The sequence below is a fragment of the Schistocerca piceifrons genome, chromosome X, assembly GCF_021461385.2.
Source record: "Schistocerca piceifrons isolate TAMUIC-IGC-003096 chromosome X, iqSchPice1.1, whole genome shotgun sequence".
Lineage (NCBI taxonomy): Eukaryota > Metazoa > Arthropoda > Insecta > Orthoptera > Acrididae > Schistocerca > Schistocerca piceifrons.
In genome coordinates this window covers 399464808-399479966 of record NC_060149.1, presented here as the reverse complement: position 1 = coordinate 399479966, position 15159 = coordinate 399464808, and the positions used below count along the sequence as shown (strand labels likewise).

General features: G+C 37.8%; 1 protein-coding gene across 1 annotated transcript in view; it reads left to right on the top strand.

The window, feature by feature from the left end:
* Positions 1-15159, top strand: part of LOC124723144 (probable cytochrome P450 CYP44) — a 255877-nt gene that overhangs the window by 24755 nt on the left and 215963 nt on the right. The window contains exon 2 of the mRNA XM_047248335.1: positions 3901-4075. Within this exon, the coding sequence (XP_047104291.1) occupies positions 3901-4075 (175 nt within the window). The remainder of the gene's footprint in view (positions 1-3900; positions 4076-15159) is intronic.

Sequence of the window (15159 nt, the reverse complement as noted above, 5' to 3'; positions counted from 1 at the left end):
GATACTATTGATACTATTACTCATGCTACATCAGTAATGATACCCTACTCTTCCGGTTCATCTCGACAAGCACCGGTGACACATTGTTCTTAAGATATAGCCACAGCTATCAGGAACTGCCTCAGTCCATTTCAACAGCACAAACACCATCCCTCTCTGGATAATTTAATAGCATTCAAGAGACTCTGGGCAGAAGTGCAGTTTTTAATAAAGAAAAGGAAGCAGGAGTGCTGGGAGCAATGTGCGATCACACAACCCATCGTCACAAGTATGTACTAAACTCCACCACATTTGTGGCCATCCACCACCCCCACAGCACTTACCGATTGTTTTGCAGCACACTTCACTGAAATGTCTGCTTGCAGTAATTACCAACCTCATTTACTGACCCAGAAACACCTTATTGAGCACTACCTGCTGTCTTACCATGTACATGGCTCTCTATCATATAATGCCACTTTTGGTAAATGGGAGCTTCACAGTGCTTTGGCGAAGTATCAAGATACAGCCCCTGCACCTGGCAAAATCCACAACTAAATGCTCAAACATCTTTGTGCTGACAAAATGAAACATATCCTCGGGCTTTTTAATCGCATTTGGTGGGAGGGATTATTTCCCTTTGAATGGCAGGAAGGTATTATTATTCCTGTCCTGAAACTGTGAAAGGACCGACATATTTTAAGTAACTACCAGCCAATGTCTTTGACGAAGGGGGTGTGTAAGCTATTTGAACGAATGATCAGCCGTCATTTTTGTTGATGCCTTGAAGGGAGGGCATATATCACGGTTCAAAAGTGGGTTTTGGGCTTTCCAGTCCACCACAGGATCACCTGGTTCATTTGAATCTGCAGTGTGCAATGCATCACACATTGCCAACATCTGGTTGCTATGTTTCTTGACCTACAGAGGGCATACGATACTACCTGGTGACATCACATTGTATCTACATACTTGAATGGCGTTTCTGGGTCAGTTTACCCATTTTTATCCAGAATTTCCTATCTCCCTGACTGTTTCAGGTCCAGTAGGTTCAACTATCATAAACCATTATGTACAGGAAACTGGAGTCCCATAGGGATTGGTTCTGAGTGTAACGCTGTCAGCTATCACCATCGATGGTATCGGAAATGTAGTGGGCCCTACAGTCTCTTCATCACTATATGTGGATGATCTTTGCCTGTATCATGCCTCTACATCACTGTGCACCAACTTCAGGGGCTGTCTGGAGAGTCCATGATTGGGCCCTGAATCACAGCTATGAGTTTTCTCCTTCAAAATCATGAGTTACGCATTTTTGTCCACTCTGGACTGTGCACTCACACCCACAAATTTATCTTCATGACCAGTTACTTGAAGTCATTGAATCTTTCCAATTCTTAGGTATTTTTATATGTCAACAAGCCAGCTTAGCTGTTGCATATTCACTGGCTCAAGGCAACTTGCATTAAGAAGCTGAAGCTGAATGCACTCCATTTTCTTAGTCACCTCTTGTGGGGTGCGGACAGCACAGTTCTTCTGAGATTTTACAAAGCTCTGATTTTGTCCCACTTGGACTATGGATGTGTTGCCTATGTGTCAGCTGCACCATTTGTACTGAACTTGCTGGACCCTGTTCACCACACTGGAGTGTGAATAGCAATGGGTGAGCCCTGCATGAGCCCTGTTGACACCCTCCCAGTGGAAGCCAGTGTCCCACCACTGCGGGTTAGACAACAGCAGTTTCTGGCAAGATACACAGTCACAATCTGTCAGATGCTGACTCATCCATGTCACTCAACTCTGTTCCATGACCAACAGTTCAGACTGTTTGTGGGCTTCACCCAAAACTGGGTAGACCAGCTGGGTTCTGACTCGTCTACTGAAGGACCTCCAACATCCTCGGTTAGTCTGTGTTCCTAGAGCTCCCTCTTGACACATCCTGTGGTCTGTACGCTGTCCTGTGATATGGATGAACCTCCTTTGCAGCCCCAAGATATATCCTGATCTTACGCTTCTCCAACACCTGTTTCTTTCGATCCTCCAGGATTATTCTGATTTGGTATGCATGTACACAGATGGATCAAAAGTCAACAACAGGGTCAGTTACGCTTTTGCTCATGCAAGGGAACTTGAGAAGCACACTGCTGAGTGCCTGTGGTGTATACACTACAGAATTGGTTGCAGTAGATCAAATCCCAGGCCACAACAAACTTTCTGATCTGTAACGATCTGTGAGTAGCTTAAAAGACATAACCCTGTGCTATACCAAAAATATTTTGGTTGCTAACATCCAGGACCTACTGGTAGACCTCTACAGCTCTGGAAAGATAATGACCTTCATCTGGACACTGAGCCACATAGGCATTCCAGGAAATGACTTGCCGACTGTCTAGCTAAAGAGGTGACTTCAGGAAACTAACTTGACATCGAGAATTGGAATGGCAGGCTACTATGACCCAAAAAAAGTTGAAAACAATTAAAGGGTCTACTAAGGTGTGACATACATCTTTCCAGGCTTCTCGGAAAGGTGCCATTGTGTTGTGCTGACAATGCATTGGCCACACGATACTCACCCATGAGTTCCTTTTGCATTTGGAGGATCCTCCTCAGTGTGGTTGTCGGGGGTCTACTGACGATAGCACATGTTCTTGTTGAGTGACCCTGCTGGCTGATCTGTGGCATGCTCTCAGCTTGCCTATCTTGCTACCTCAGATGCTTTCGGATGATGAGACAGCCACTACCAAAGTTTGCATTTCCTGAGGGAGAGTAGATTTTACATTAAACTATAATACTCCTCCACTTCCATTGTTAGGGGCAGTTGTGGAGGAGAGGGGAGGGGGAGCCTCGCCCTGTGACCACAGTTTACTTTCTTCCCCCCTCACCTTGTTGTGCCTTTAGACCCTCTTGTACAAGATGCTGCCTGGGTTATCTCTGTTTTCTTTTACCTATTGTGTTACATCTACTGTCATGCCCATTTAAACTCTTTGACTTGCTTATATAGTTGGAGTCGCCAAGTCCCCATTTTTGTCACTTTTTACCATGTTATATGTTTCTCTCATGACAATGAGGGACTGATGGCCCAGTAGTTAAGTCCCTTTAACCACGTAATAATAATAATAATAATAATAATAATAATAATAATGGAGTCTCCATAATGCTGTCAATAGGTATCAAAACAGAAACATTAATACTGAATCTGAATTCTGAGTTGTTCTGTTAAAGTAGTAAGGCCTAACTATTCCTAGAGACTTAGATGGATTTTTGAGGCCCTACATTTAGCAGTGTTATTGGCTGAAATTCCATGAATGACACAAAATTATTAGATAATGTAAGACCTATTGGCATGTTCCTAAAATCTAAGGCTATAGTTCGTGTGGAGTGGGCTGCATTATAACTGTATGAATTGTGTCATGTCAGTATCCAACAACTAATTTTTTAGGGTTTAAAAATTACTCTATGATACTTGTAAACATTGCTGCCACAATGTAATGTTATGAAGGCGTGTTAAAATTCACAATAGCTTCATACCTACTTTTCTAGTATAAGTATTCATTCATTTGACTGGACTGAAATAAAATTATTCTGTTAGAGTGTACAGCTGTAGGAAAGGATGATTTCACAAAGAAAAGGAGTTACCTACGAGTCTTGGGTGTTAGGATACTGATACTGAATTTATAATTTATTGTACACATGGAAAGAATGTTCAACTTCATGGATGCTGAATTCATATATGATGTTTAATTTGGGATGTAATTGTAAAATTTTAATTGATAGACATGTGCTATTCTTGTGTGTGTGTGTGTGTGTGTGTGTGTGTGTGTGTGTGTGTGTGTGTGTGGTGTATGCAGTTGTGTATGTGATTTATTATGATCTGTCTTGAATTTTCCATTGATGTGTAATTCTCATGTTTCATTTTTTCAGATGGCAACAGTAGGACAAGAATACTTATTATTCCAGAGACATTTAAAATCTTCAAAACACTGTTTTGGCATGCATTTGTACTTACGGTCAGCACATAAAGGAGCAAAACCTTTTCATGACATTCCAGGTCCAGTCAGATTACCATTGTGGGGAAACTTGCTTCATTATAAGCTGGGTACGTAATTAAACTGTGCTGTAATGACAAAAACAGAGTGACTGCGTGTATCAATTGTGACAAGAATGTTTTTGTGAGATTTTGATGGTGCTGCGACAATGAAAAATTGAAACAATGTAGTAAATTGTATGGGATTCATTGAGGTTGTGTACTAAATGTAGACATATAAATTTCAGCTTGAGTATTATTTATAGGCGTATGAGTTTCAACTTAATGTCAATTAGTATGGACATCTTAAATGCTATGGATGCCATGGCAGAAAGATAATTTTTATTATCGGTATCAGATGCAGAAATAAATAGTAGATTACATTCAGAAGAAACAGTATCTTGAATTTTTGAGTTTATCAGATATTTGACAAACTTCAGACTTTACTGGTCCAGAATGTCATTGAGCTACACACATTAAAATCTCCTGTGGGACACCAGGAGATGAATAAATACCTTTTGTAGTACACCACTTGCAGCTACTGAAAACAAAAACTGGATTACATATGAAGCATAATGATCATAGATGTCAAAGTGCTTTCATGTTATAGGAGGTATTGTCATTACTGAGAAGAGTTTTAAGAAAATAAAAAAAATTGTATTCACATCAATCAGAGATTAATTAATTAATTAATTTATTTTATCCATCTTTCAGCATTAACATGCAATCGATGTCATCAGAAGAATTACAGCTATTTGTACATTATGCTTCATATAACAAAATATTACACGGTAAAAAATATAGCAGATTGTACCCTATTAGCTTATAGCTGCCTCTACACCCATATCCATACGTAACAGTAAGCCTTAATTTATCAATAAATTGGGTCATCTTTACATCTATTCTGAAATTCTTCTATACTATAGAAAGTATCCACACTTTGGTTTTAGTTTTGAAAATATCCAGTGAAACCAAGTAAGAGTGTATGGGTAAAGTGTTGAATAATTTTATGCCTATGTATTCATAGCTAGATTGGGTTTTCTTAAGCCTGGTTGTGGGTGTATCAATCATATTTGTTTGTTGAGTATTGTTTTGTTGAACAGATTTCCTTATGGTGTAGTGGTTTAAGTTTTCTTTTATGTTTAATAGGCAACAATATATGTGAAGAGATGGGACTGTGAGAATTTTTAAGTCTTTAAAATAAGGTCTACATGAGGTCTTGTTGTCAGTGATTCCATAAAGACGTCAAATTGCTTTTTTCTGCCAAGTGAAAATTATTTGTATGTGTGTCCCAAGTTAATTTCGAGTCAACGTGTATTCCTTGTAGTTTAACAGATGATAACTGTTTGATAGACTGAAGATTATCTTCACAGTCTTTTCATGGTTCACAGTTAACTCATTAGCTTTAAAACTGGTATTACATAATTTGAAACATTCTTCACTTTCCTCCTTCAATTTGTTTATATCCTTTTCAGAATTAGCTAATGTTGTGTCATCAGCATAGAGGATAGATTTACAGGGTAGGTTCCTCAGAAAGTCATTTAGAAATAATATAAATAGTAGAGGGCCACGCACTAGGTCCTGAGGAACAGCTCGTTTTATACTTACAGTCTGTGACTTTCGGCCATTATGATTTACAATTTGTTTTCTATTGCTGAGGTATGATTCAATTAGTGAGAGTTCCAAGTGTTTGATTCCATAGCAACGCAGTTTATCTAATAATAATTTGTGGTTAACTGAGTCAAAAATCTTACTCAAGTCAATTAAAATGGCTTAGCAGATAATTCTGACTCGAATGAGTGTAGTACAAAAGAGATACGGTTTTTAACTGCTTTGACTGTTGATAAGTTTGACCTAAATCCATACTGAGAATCATTTAGTATATTGTTGTATGATAGGTGTATGCATATTTGCTAAAGTATACAATATTCTATTATTTTTGAGAGAATAGGCACAAGTGAAATTGGTCTATAATGATTGATACAGGATTTGTCACCCTTTTCGTAAAATGGTGTTACCACTGTCTTTTTGAGACATTCTGGAAGTGTCCACCAGAGAGCATCCAGTTTATCTGTATGCAAAGAGGATATGGTATGAGATCTACAATTTTTTAATCACAAAGTTTTACAGGACATAAACATCTTCAGATTTGGAGTATCATAATTTAGAGGTTGCTTTAATTATATCAATTACTTGTACTTCTCTCCATTTACAAGCTGACACTATGTCTGTAATGTTTTGTTGAAAATTTCCACCAGATATAGGGTGAGAAATAGGTGTATGTGTAGAATTGGAATTCTGGTTGCCCTGAGTTGAGAGGCTAAGATTGGCAGAGTTGACAAAAAAGTGATTGAAATCAACAGTGATGTTAGCAGCATTTGTGTTGTCTTTATAGTTTATATCCATACCTAGCTCTGCTTTTATTACTTTCCATGCAGCCTTACATATATTGTGTGATTTTTTAATGAAATCACCATTTGCCTTACACTTGGCTATTTTAATTTCAGATCTGTATTTTCTTTTCAGGTTTTTGTAAGTTTCTTTATCTACTGCTCCCTTTTTGACCTTATCACGACAAGTAATTACCAATAGTCTCAGTTTTTGTAATTGAGGTGAAAATCAGTTCTGTAAAGTTGAGTGGCTAGGCTTCCTAACTTTTTTTTTTTTTTTTTTTTTTAACTAGTGGACAGCAGGTATGGAAGATTTCAGAAATGATTTTGAGGAATGTGCTGACTTCATCCACTTTTCTGGAGGAATGTATAATAGGATTCCAATCTATAGACTTAAGTTCTCTATACTTGCTGATATTTCTATCTGTAAATAGTCTCACAAACTGAGTTTGTTCCTGGTCTTCTTTTGGTTTTTCTGTAATTATTTTCACCCTTATACCTCTATGGTCCGACAGGTAATCGACATTAAATAAGCCTAGCTCAAATTCACATTTGTATACATTTGTTATTAGATTGTCAAGACAGCAGACATGCCTTGTAGGACTTTCAGTAGCATAAAAGAGATTATAGGATCTTAAGATATTTACTACATTAACATTTATGGCTGTCATTTTCCTAATGTCTATGTTTAGATCCCCAAAAATTAATATTTTGTATTTAGTATACTTTTGTATACTGATCACAAGTTTTTATAAACATTCTATAAATTGTTCTACATTACTTTCAGGAGTGTGAGATAAAGAAACAGTTATGAGCTGTATACTAGGTATAATCAAAGCAGCTGCTTCAAAAACACCTTAAATGCATAAGTCACTAATTTCAAGAACAGAAAACTTTAAGTCTAGGCCATGGCTAACATATATGGATGAACCCCCATAAGATTCACTGGGTCTGCAGTAGTATGTAGCTAATTTGAAACCTGATGGTACATACAGTTTTATATCTTCATCCTTTAACCAATGTTCGTTTATACATAAAATCATTTTGTTGTTACTTTTTAATAGTATACCAAGCTCATCAGCTTTAATTTAATAACTCTCAAAATAAAATTAAAACAATACATAACACAGTTAGAAGGGAGTCTGTTTGGGAATGAGATGATCTTAATAATTACAGATAATGACCAAATAGTCCTTGTCACTAAACATATAACAAGGTTCATTAACAAACACTTTCTAAGCATAATTGACAAACTTGGTACAGTCATCTCAAAAGAAAAGGTATTGCTGTATATGCAATAATCAGTAACACAAGCATTCAGTTAATTCAGAAATACTCCAACATCTTCAAGGGAAATCTGGAAAATACTTCTGGAAAATAATTCTTATATGCTTGACAACAATTAAAGCAAAATTTTAAAAACGCGTTCATCTAATATAGGTACAGTTCTCAGCCATATACTTACTGTTCACTTACACAAGATATCTTTCCTGAAAGGCAAAAGTATGGCATTGGTGGACCCCTCTTTAAAAAAAGGTAATGGGACAGATGTTAATAACTATCAATCTGTTTCACTATCAACTTCCTTCTCAGATACATTTAAGAATAGTTCAGCATATCTTCAACTATCAGATTCTGAGTCATTCACTATTTGGTTTCCAGTAGGGTCTCCCCACAGAACTTGCTATCGACTATTTCACTGATCATATATTGAAACACCTGAATGATGAGATTTCCCATCCTGGGATTTTTGTGACTTGTCTAAGGCATTTCACTGTCTAAATAACAACATTATTTTTGAGAAATTTCTATTTTATTGAGTACGTGGTTCACTTTACATTTAACTAATAGGAAGCAATATCTATGTTAGATAGTTCATGCAGCTCTCGTGCTGAATCGTGTGGACAAATTACTACTGGTATTACACAGGGTTCGATTCTAGAGCCACTCCTGTTCTTGCTATATGTATTGACTGACAAAGAAAACGAAGCACCCAGAACACATGATTGGATGTCAATGTAACTTCATAAACATACACACCATTGGCAAGTATGTAAATGTTTATAGAGGTGCAATTCTCTGTGACACGTAGAACAGCCACCAGATCGCATTAGTGTTGTTTGTGTTTAGTGTTATTACCCTGCTTGATAGGATATTTAAGGTGTATAACAGCAGCAGATGTTGAGTGATCACTGTCAACAGCCTGGAATGCCGTGTACTTGCATGAGACAGCACTATTAGCACCTGATGGAGTGTGAGAAGGGCCCCATTGTGGATCTATGTTTTGCAAGCAGGTTGAATTGTGCAACATCCAGATTTATAGGACATTTGAGTATGACTATGGCCCAATGTTGGACTGCATGGAAATGCGATGGCAGGCATACTTGTCGTCAAGGTTCAGGTCGATCATGACTGATCACCACAGGGGAAGGATCTCTGTATTGTGCACCAAGCATATCATAACCCCTTCACAGCTGCATATACCTTCTGAGTACAAGTAATGGATTCCCTGTAACATCTGTGTCATTCCCCACCATTGGTTGTAGACTAGCAGCAACCAATCTAGGTAATTACTTCCTTTATGTTGGCTGCTGTTAATGTCAGAACATAAACAGCTGTGTTTGGAGTGGCGCCATGACTAGCAAGTATTGACCACTAATGAATGGCATCTCATTGTGTTTGGCAATGAATTGCTGTTCTGCATTACTCCGATGACCATTGACAGCAAGTATGGTGGTGACCTGGGGAGAGCTCTAATTCTTCCAGTGTTTTGGAGAACCGCACTGTGGGGAGCCATTGGGTATTGAAGGAACTCTGTCAGCACAGTGGTACACCTCATACATCCTGCATTCTCATGTGCTACCTCACATGCAATAGTATCTTGGTGCCTGCTTTTTGACAGGAAAACACTCATCCACACATTGCACTGTCTGCATGATGTTGAGGTACTCTTGTGATGTGCAAGATCCCCAGATATATCTCTGATAGAACTTGTGTAGGACCACTTCATCCAAGTGCCAATATCCAGGATACTGAGGACAAGTTGCAGCAGTTGTGGGCCAGCTTGTCTCAGGAGAGTTCACAATGGTTTTATGACCCTCTTTCCAACTGAATCAGAGCATGCATCCAGGCCAGATGGGATGCAATGTCATACTGGTAAGTGGGTTCATACAACCAAGTTCTTTGCAAATTTGACTGGATTTTGCAATCATTGAAATAGCATCACATACCCTCTCAAGCTGTGAAGTTTCACGTTGTTTCCTCCTCACTTTCTGGTTGCTTCACTGGTTTTGTCAGGCAGGATACAATAGACCTTACACTGACTAGGGAGAAATAATGCTACACTATGTGACCAAAAGTCTCTGGACACCTGGCTGAAAATGACTTACAGGTTCATGGCGTCCTCCATCAGTAATGCTGGAATTCAATATGGTGTTGGCCCACTCTTAGCCTTGATGACAGCTTCCACTCCCACAGGCATACATTCAATCAGGTGCTGGAAGATTTCTTGGAGAATGGCAGCCCATTAATTGCAGAGCAATGCACTGAGGAGAGGTAGCGATGTCAGTTGGTAAGGCCTAGAATGAGATCGGTGTTCCAAAACATCCCAAAGCTAATTCTATAGGTTTCAGGTCAGGACTCTATGCAGGACAGTTACCCCATAAAAGAATGCCATATTGTAGATGGTAGTGAAAGAAGACGTAGTATGAATGAAGTAATAAATCTTGTGTAACACAGGTGTGGTTTGGCTAGTAGGTAGATATCTCATGTTAACTTTTGACATACATAATCTGTTATTGTCGTGTAACCACTCCACCACAGGCCATGCATTATGAACAGGTGCTCAATTGTGTTGAAAGATGCAATTGCCATCCCCGAATTGCTCTTCAACAGTGGGATGAAAGAAGGTATTTAAAACATCAATGTAGGCCTGTGCTGTGACAGCACCATGCAAAACGACAAGGGGTGCAAACCCTCTCCATGAAAAACACGACCACACCATAACACCACTCCCTTCAAATTTTACTGTTGGCACTACACACCCTGGCAGATGACGTTATCAGGCATTCGCCATACCCACTCCCTGCCATTGAATCGTCACATTGTGTACCATGATTTGTCACTCCACACAACGTTTTTCCACTGTTCAATTGTCCAATGTTTACACTCCTTACACCAAGTGAGGTGTCATTTGGAATTTACCGACGTGATGGGTGGCTTATGAGCAGCCACTTGACCATGAAACCCAAGTTATCTCACCTCCCACCTAACTGTCATCGTACTTGCAGTGGATCCTAATGCAGTTTGGAATTCCTGTGTGATGGTCTGGATAGAGGTCTGCCTATCACACATTATGACCCTCTTCAACTGTTGGCGGTATCTGACAGTCAACAGACAAGGTCGGCCTGTATGCTTTTGTGCTGTACATATCCCTTTATGTTTCCGCTTCACTATCACATCGGAAACAGTGGACCTAGGGATGTTTAGGAGTCTGAAAATTTTGCATACAGATGTATGACACAAGTGACACTCAATCACCTGACTACGTTCAAAGTCTGTGCGTTCCACAGAGTGCCCCGTTCTGCTCGCTCACAATTTCTAATGACTACTGAGGTTCCTGATATGGAGTAACTGGCATTAGTTGGCAGCACAATGAACTTAATAGGAGAAAAACATGTTTTTGGGGGTGTCCGGATACTTTTGGTCACATAGTGTATTTACATCATAATGAAGCACAAACTGGCTAAAACAAAAAATGAAATATTCAAAATTTTTTTTGATTGGCTTTTGGTAAACAGTCTGTCACTTAACTTAGAAAAAAATGCAGTTCATTCGCAGGATAGCATCAAAAACTGCTGTAATGTGTACTTATTTATGGACAAACAGTTTTGGTCAAGCAGCCATCTTCAAATCATTGATACCATTACCTCACATTAAACAAAGATTTCTTGGCATTGAGGACATAATTGTTATTAGTTTCAGCATTTGACTTCTGCTTTAGACTATGTGGGTGTTATACCCACTGGCGTTGTTTATTAAACTTTAATGTATTTAATGAACAGTACATTCAGTTCTCCACAAAACAAGATATGTCATCATCATTAGCAGTACAGCACAAGTGAAAGGAAATACATGAAACCAATCATTCAGAATTCTCAGATGTGCATATTGATAACAGCTTGAATTGAAAATCATGTATAGCCGGTTTTTCTCAAGTGATTGAGTTCACTTACATTTTCTCCACATGTAATTGGTGATTTTGATGATGAAAGCATTAGAAAATTAGCCTACTTCACATATTTCAATTCATTGCTGTCATATGGAATAATTTTCTGAGGCAGTTACATACAACACAAAAAGTGTTCATTACATGGTAAACTGCTGTAAGGATAATATCTGGTGTCCATCCTTGAACTTCATATAGCCATCTGTTTAAAAGAATAGATATACTAACACCAGTTCCACAATACATTACCTCTTTTATGAAATGTGTTGTCAAGAATGAGGCACAACTTAAAAATAATAATGTAAATCATACATGTAACACTAGGAACAAAAATAGCCATACTTGTGCACAGAAAGGAGCAAGAAATGCAGCCATAAGAATATATGATCATTGCCCTGATGAATGAAAGGTTCTGGCAGATAATGAAAGATTTAAAAACAAACCAAAATCATTTCTACTTGACACCTTCTCTTAGTTTGTAGATGAATTTCTGAGTAGGTAGTATTTAAGTGATAATGTTGCAGTTATCAAATGTTATTGCAAATTGAAATTGAAAAGAAAGAGTTTTGTAACTGTCTCATATGTAAACCTACCGACACTTTCCACATGATGACAAGTTACCATGAATATAACCTTTAGAACATGCAACAATTTGAACTAAACTAACAAGACATAAAAACACAATTTTAAACAAGTTCAGCAATGATAACATTTGCTGGTTGCAGCACTTGACTTTAACTTTAGAATGTGTGGGTGATATATCCAGGTAAAGACATTGGTAACTAAATTTTAATGTTTTTAGAAATAGATGAAAATCAGATGGGGCCAAGTTCAGATTCTGTGGAGGATGATTGATGACAGTGTGAATGAACAACCCAATGTCACACATTAATAATGTCAATACAATCATCACCATACACAGCTTTCCAGAATTTTCTATTAGAACTTCCTTTCTTTCCAATACTTTCAAAATAAAAGTTTTTTAATACATTGCGTGTAGCATAGGAAACAATCCAACAGCTTTTGTTTTCAGGTTGTGTGATGTTTTAATTAATAGTTTTCTCCCTCTGTAAGAATAAAAGTAATTTTTGTTGTGCTGTTCACATGCTACTAGTTAACCTACCTACCACACTACCATAGTCTTTGAAATCACGACTTTTGTTGTATGTGAGCAGTTGTATAAGGGTGTGCTGAAAAGTAATGCCTCTGAATTTTTTATGTGAAAAATTTAAAGATTTTTTAAATAAAACAAACTTTATTAACATTCTACAGTTTTATTCTTTGTCTACATATTTATTTTTCAACACAGTCACATTGCTGATGGACACATTTCTCTCAGTGAGAGACCAGTTTCTTAATACCATCACCGTAGAATGTTTGACTTTGTTCATCATCTCTGCTTGCACCACTTCATCACTACCTAAGTGAAGTCATTTATATTTATTTATTTATTGTTCCGTGGGACCAAATTAAGGAGAAGTCTCCATGGTCATGGAATGAGTCAATACATGAAATTATAACACGATATTAGAAACTGATAAAATGAAATATAAAAAAACATATTCAGGTGACAAGTCATAAGTTTAAGTGAAGAAAATCAACAATGTAACAATGGAATTTGCTTAATTTTTTAGCTCTTCCAGGTGCTCCTCGACAGAATAGAAGGAGTGAGCCATGAGGAAACTCTTCAGTTTAGACTTAAAAGAGTCTGGGCTACTGCTAAGATTTTTGAGATCTTGTGGTAGCTTATTGAAAATGGATGCAGCAGCATACTGCACTCCTTTCTGCACAAGAGTCAAGGAAGTGCATTCTACATGCAGATTTGATTTCTGCCTAGTATTAACTGAGTGAAAGCTGCTAACTCTTGGGAGTAGGCTAATACTGCTAACAACAAACGACATTAAAGAAAATATATACTGTGAGGGCAATGTCAGAATCCCCAGATTTTTGAATAGGGGTCGACAAGAGGTTCTCGAACTTACACCACATATAGCTCGAACAGCCCGTTTTTGAGCCAAAAATACCCTTTTTGAATCAGAAGAATTACCCCAAAAAATAATGCCATATGACATAAGTGTATGAAAATATGCGAAGTAGACTACTTTTCGTGTTGAAATGTCACTTATTTCAGATACTGTTCTAATGCTAAATAAAGCAGCATTTAGCTTCTGAACAAGATCCTGGACATGGGCTTTCCACAACAGCTTACTATCTATCTGAACGCCTAGGGACTTGAACTGTTCCGTCTCGCTTATAATGTGCCTATTCTGTCTGATCAAAATATTGGTTCTTGTTGAATTGTGAGTTAGAAACTGTAAAAACTCACTCTTACTGTGATTTAGCATCAAATTATTTTCCACAAGCCATGAACTTACTTCATGAACTACATTATTTGTTACTGTTTCAATATTACACACAAGATCCTTCACTATCAAGTTGGTGTCATCAGCAAACAGAAATATTTTTCAATACTAGAAGGCATATCATTTATATAAATAAGGAACAGCAGTGGCCCCAGCACCGACCCTTGGGGAATGCCCCACTTAACAGTGCCCCATTGGGACTGAACATCACTACCACTCTCAATATTGCAGAGATTACCCTCTGCTTTCTGTTCTTAAAGTAAGAGGCGAACCAATTGTAAGCTACTCCCCTTACTCCATAATGGTCCAACTTCTGCAGTAATATTTTGTGGTCAACACAGTCAAAAGCCTTCGTTAAATCAAAGAAAACACCTAGCGTTTGCAACCTTTTATTTAATCCATCCAAAACCTCACAGAGAAAAGAGTATATTTTCAGTTGTTAAACCATTTCTAAAACCAAACTGAACATTTGACAGCAAATTATGTGAATTTAAATGCTCCAGTAACCTCGTATATACAACCTTCTCGATAACTTTAGCAACCACCGATGGCATAGAAATAGGTCTAAAATTGTTAACATTATCAATGTCTCTCTTTTTATAATGTGGTTTCACTACCGAGTACTTTAATCGGTCAGGAAACTGACCACTCCTAAAGGAAAAGTTACAGATATGGCTGAGAACTGGGCTAACATACATAGAACAATACTTCAGTATTCTGCTAAAAAGTAAATAAAGATACCCCGTCATATCCATGAGAGTTCTTGGTCTTTAGTGATTTAATTATTAACTCAATCTCCCTCTTGTCAGTATCATGGAGGAGCATTTCAGGTAACAGTCTCGGAACACTTTTTTCTCAGAGCGCTATATGATTCCCTGTTGGGACTAGGTTTCTATTTAGTTCACCTGCTATATTCAGAAAGTGATTATTAAATACTGTACATATATGCGACTTATCAGTAACACGGACATTACCACTACGCACTGATTCTATATCCTCGACCTGTCTCTGCAGACCAGCAACTTCCTTTACGACTGACCATATGGTTTTAATTTTATCCTGAGACTTAGCTATTCTATCTGCATACCACATACTTTTTGCCTTCCTAATAACATTTTTAAGCACCTTACAGTACTGTTTGTAATGGGCTGCTGCATTTAGATTTTGACTGTTTCT